The sequence below is a fragment of the Octodon degus genome, unplaced genomic scaffold (assembly GCF_000260255.1).
Source record: "Octodon degus isolate 3935 unplaced genomic scaffold, OctDeg1.0 scaffold00072, whole genome shotgun sequence".
Lineage (NCBI taxonomy): Eukaryota > Metazoa > Chordata > Mammalia > Rodentia > Octodontidae > Octodon > Octodon degus.
In genome coordinates, this window is record NW_004524648.1 from 1,009,129 (window position 1) to 1,012,184 (window position 3,056).

Here is a 3,056-nt window from a genome sequence, read left to right on the forward strand (position 1 = left end):
TTGCCTGGCAAGCGCAACGGCCTGAATTCAATCCCCGGTTCTGCCACAAAAAAAGAATTCAGTATAGGTCTTTCTCAAATTTTTAATGGTCCTCCTGCCTTAGCCTCCCAAGTGCTAGAATTATAGGTGTACGCCACCATGTTTGGGAAGTAATTTAAATTGAAATTACTGAGACCATCTTGAGTGAGCAAAGATAGAGAAAGGTTGGACAAATGAAGTTATTAAGATACTGGTGAAGACTGCTTTCCACCTTACCTCGTCACTCTGTTCACTGTATATTATGGAAGCTCCGTAGGCTTGTATTGCCTGTTTTTTACAGTTGGGAGCTGTTTGGGGTACCACAATATAAGCAGGAATCCCTGAGAGAAGAAAAACATGTTCATGTAAATCAAGAGAGTATGGTATAAAAACTTTGTTCATTTTGCTTATAGAAACTCCATAGAAATTTACTTCCCATACTTACCACCTCTCCCACTGAAATTAAGGATAATTTTTCACTTTGTGATAATTCTACTTGGTATCCTGAGAAATTAAGCAAGTACCTTCCAATTTAGCAGCATAGGTGAGAGCCTGGCCATGGTTTCCACTGCTGTGAGTAACAACAGCTTTGGGCTTCTCTTCTAAAGTGGCAGGAATTAAATCTCTGATGGCATTAAGGGCACCACGAATCTGAAAAAAGATGGTGAATTCACATACTGTCACTGCTTTGCAGTGGGGACATGTTCTAAGAAATGCATCACAGGGGCTGGGGAGATAGCTCAGAGGGCCTGAGTTCAATCCCCGGTTCCACCAAAAAAAAAAAAAAAAAAAAAAGCATCATGAAGTAGTTTCCTTATGTGAACACTGTAGAGTATAACTGCATAAACAAGTTCCTAGGCTAAAAACTTGCACAGCATGTTACTGTACTAAAATGAATACTATAGACAATGGTAAGTACTTGTATATGTAAACAGACAAAAAGGTACAGTAAAAATTACAGAATAAGGTAAAAATGGTACACCAGTATATGGCACTTGCCATGACTGCAGTTTGTAGGACTAGAAGTTGCTGTGGGTGAGAGGCGAATGAATATGAAGGCCAAGGCGATTACACTGTTGTAATAAACTTCGTAAGTATTGTACACTTAAGTAAACTTATAAACTTAGTCACAGTAAGTTTATAAAAAAGTAATTCTCTTCAGTAAATTAGCAGCTTAATGTAACTAAAATTTTTCTGAACCTTTGAACTTTTATGGTAACAGTTTAAAAGACACTATAGATAGGCAGAGATAGTCTCCCTGTATACCCTTATCCTGTAGACTTTTGTATCTTACGTTTTTGTGGTGCTCTGGCTCAAACCCAGCGCTTGATTGATACTCCATAGCCAAGTGCTTTACCACTGAACTACACCCTCAGCCCTTCTATTTTAACATTTGAATTTTATCACTTTTTAAACTTTGTTAAAAATTAAGCACTAGTGTTTCTTAGCCACTCCATAGCCGAGGCCAGTGCTGGCCAATGTATGGTGGCATCTGTGCCGCAGCTGGCTTTTTGTTATGGACTCTAAAATGTGCACCAGCACAGCTGGTGAGATAGCGGACTAAGCACCTGCTTGAGCAAGAGCAGGGACCTGGGTTCAATCCCCGGCACTATCAGCCACACCGGCCCCACCCCAGTGAGCATGCTGAGCCGACTGTCAAGTCCTGGCATGGTGGCACATTCTTGTAATCTTGTCATTGGGGAGGCTGAAAGCAGAAGGAGCACAAGTCCGAGCTGTGTAGAGAGACCCTGTACCAAATACATTAAAAAATAAAATGTGCACCAGCACTGGCCTAGCCCTACACAGATTCAGGGTCATCAATTTACTATTTTCATCTATACGTTATGTTCTACTGGAAGGTCTACAAGGATAGTAACAGCTATAACAATGCTGTCTGAAATTCTGGCCTGCTACTCCTTCCACAAGTTCTGAAGATACAGCTAAGGTACATCTTAGCTAAGTGTCCTATCACTGAGGTATACCCTCAATCTAACTGTGTATGGGCACGTGCATGTGCTGAACCCAGAGACTACTAAGCTGTATCCCTAGTCTTTACATTTTAACTTTGAGACAGTTTCTAGGTTACCCAGGTTGGCATTAAACTTAGCGGCTTCCTTACCCAGCTTCACCAGGTCTGGCATGAGAGGCTTCATGTTAGCAAACTGATACTATCTTAAACATCACTCATTTAGTATTTCCACTGGATATAAAAGTGATCACCAGGTACAGTGGCATAAGCCTGTAATCACAGATGCAGGAGGCTGACACAGATGACCAGGAGTTAAAGGCCAGCCTGGGCTACAAGACAGTTCAAGGCCAGCCTGAACTACATACATAGTGAAACCCTGTCTCCAAAAGACAAAAGAGAAAAAAGTGATCTCTTAAAAACAAATATCATCTCTTTCATGAATCATTTTGAGATGTAAGTTACTTTTAAGTTGAAGCCTTTTTGTTTTTTGAGTAAAGGTTTGGTTATGTAACTTCGAACTCTATGTCAACTAGGCTGGCCCCAAATTTATGGTAATCTTTCTATCTCAGCTTCCTGAGTGCTAGGATTGTGTGCTACATCACCCACCTAGTTGTAGCCTTTTTTAAATGTACCTGTCATGTGGCTATAGCCTAAATTGCTTCTAGTTCATGGTAATTATCTCTACCTATAGTTTTTTTTGTTTGTTTTTGTTTTTTAATGTATTTAGTACAGGGTCTCATTACATAGATCAAACTGGCAGTGATTCTGTTTTCAGCCTCCCAAGTGCTGGGATTACAGGCATACACCACCATGCCCAGTCTCAATCCCATCTCAGTGCGCCCCGGGGCAGCCCCAGCACAGTACCCCAGGGATCAAACCCTGGCCCCTTCTACCTATAGCTCTTTCCCCAACTCCCTGTATGTAACCAGTAAAATTTGGAACAAATATCACCTGTTCAATTTCTCTGAACCAGAAGTAACTAATTTCAAAACTGGGGGAGCCGGGGAGATGGCTCAGTGGAATAAGCACTTCCCTGGCAAGCACAAGGGCCCCGGTTCCGCCAAAAAAA

At 41.4% G+C, this 3,056-nt stretch overlaps 1 protein-coding gene across 10 annotated transcripts in view; it reads right to left on the reverse strand.

The window, feature by feature from the left end:
- Positions 1–3,056, reverse strand: part of Srr (serine racemase) — a 51,484-nt gene that overhangs the window by 3,476 nt on the left and 44,952 nt on the right. For all 10 annotated transcript variants that reach the window (XM_023719828.1, XM_023719825.1, XM_023719821.1 and 7 more), the window contains 2 exons: positions 543–669; positions 256–359 (listed from right to left, as the gene is read on the reverse strand). In XM_023719828.1, the coding sequence (XP_023575596.1) occupies positions 256–359; positions 543–669 (231 nt within the window). The remainder of the gene's footprint in view (positions 1–255; positions 360–542; positions 670–3,056) is intronic.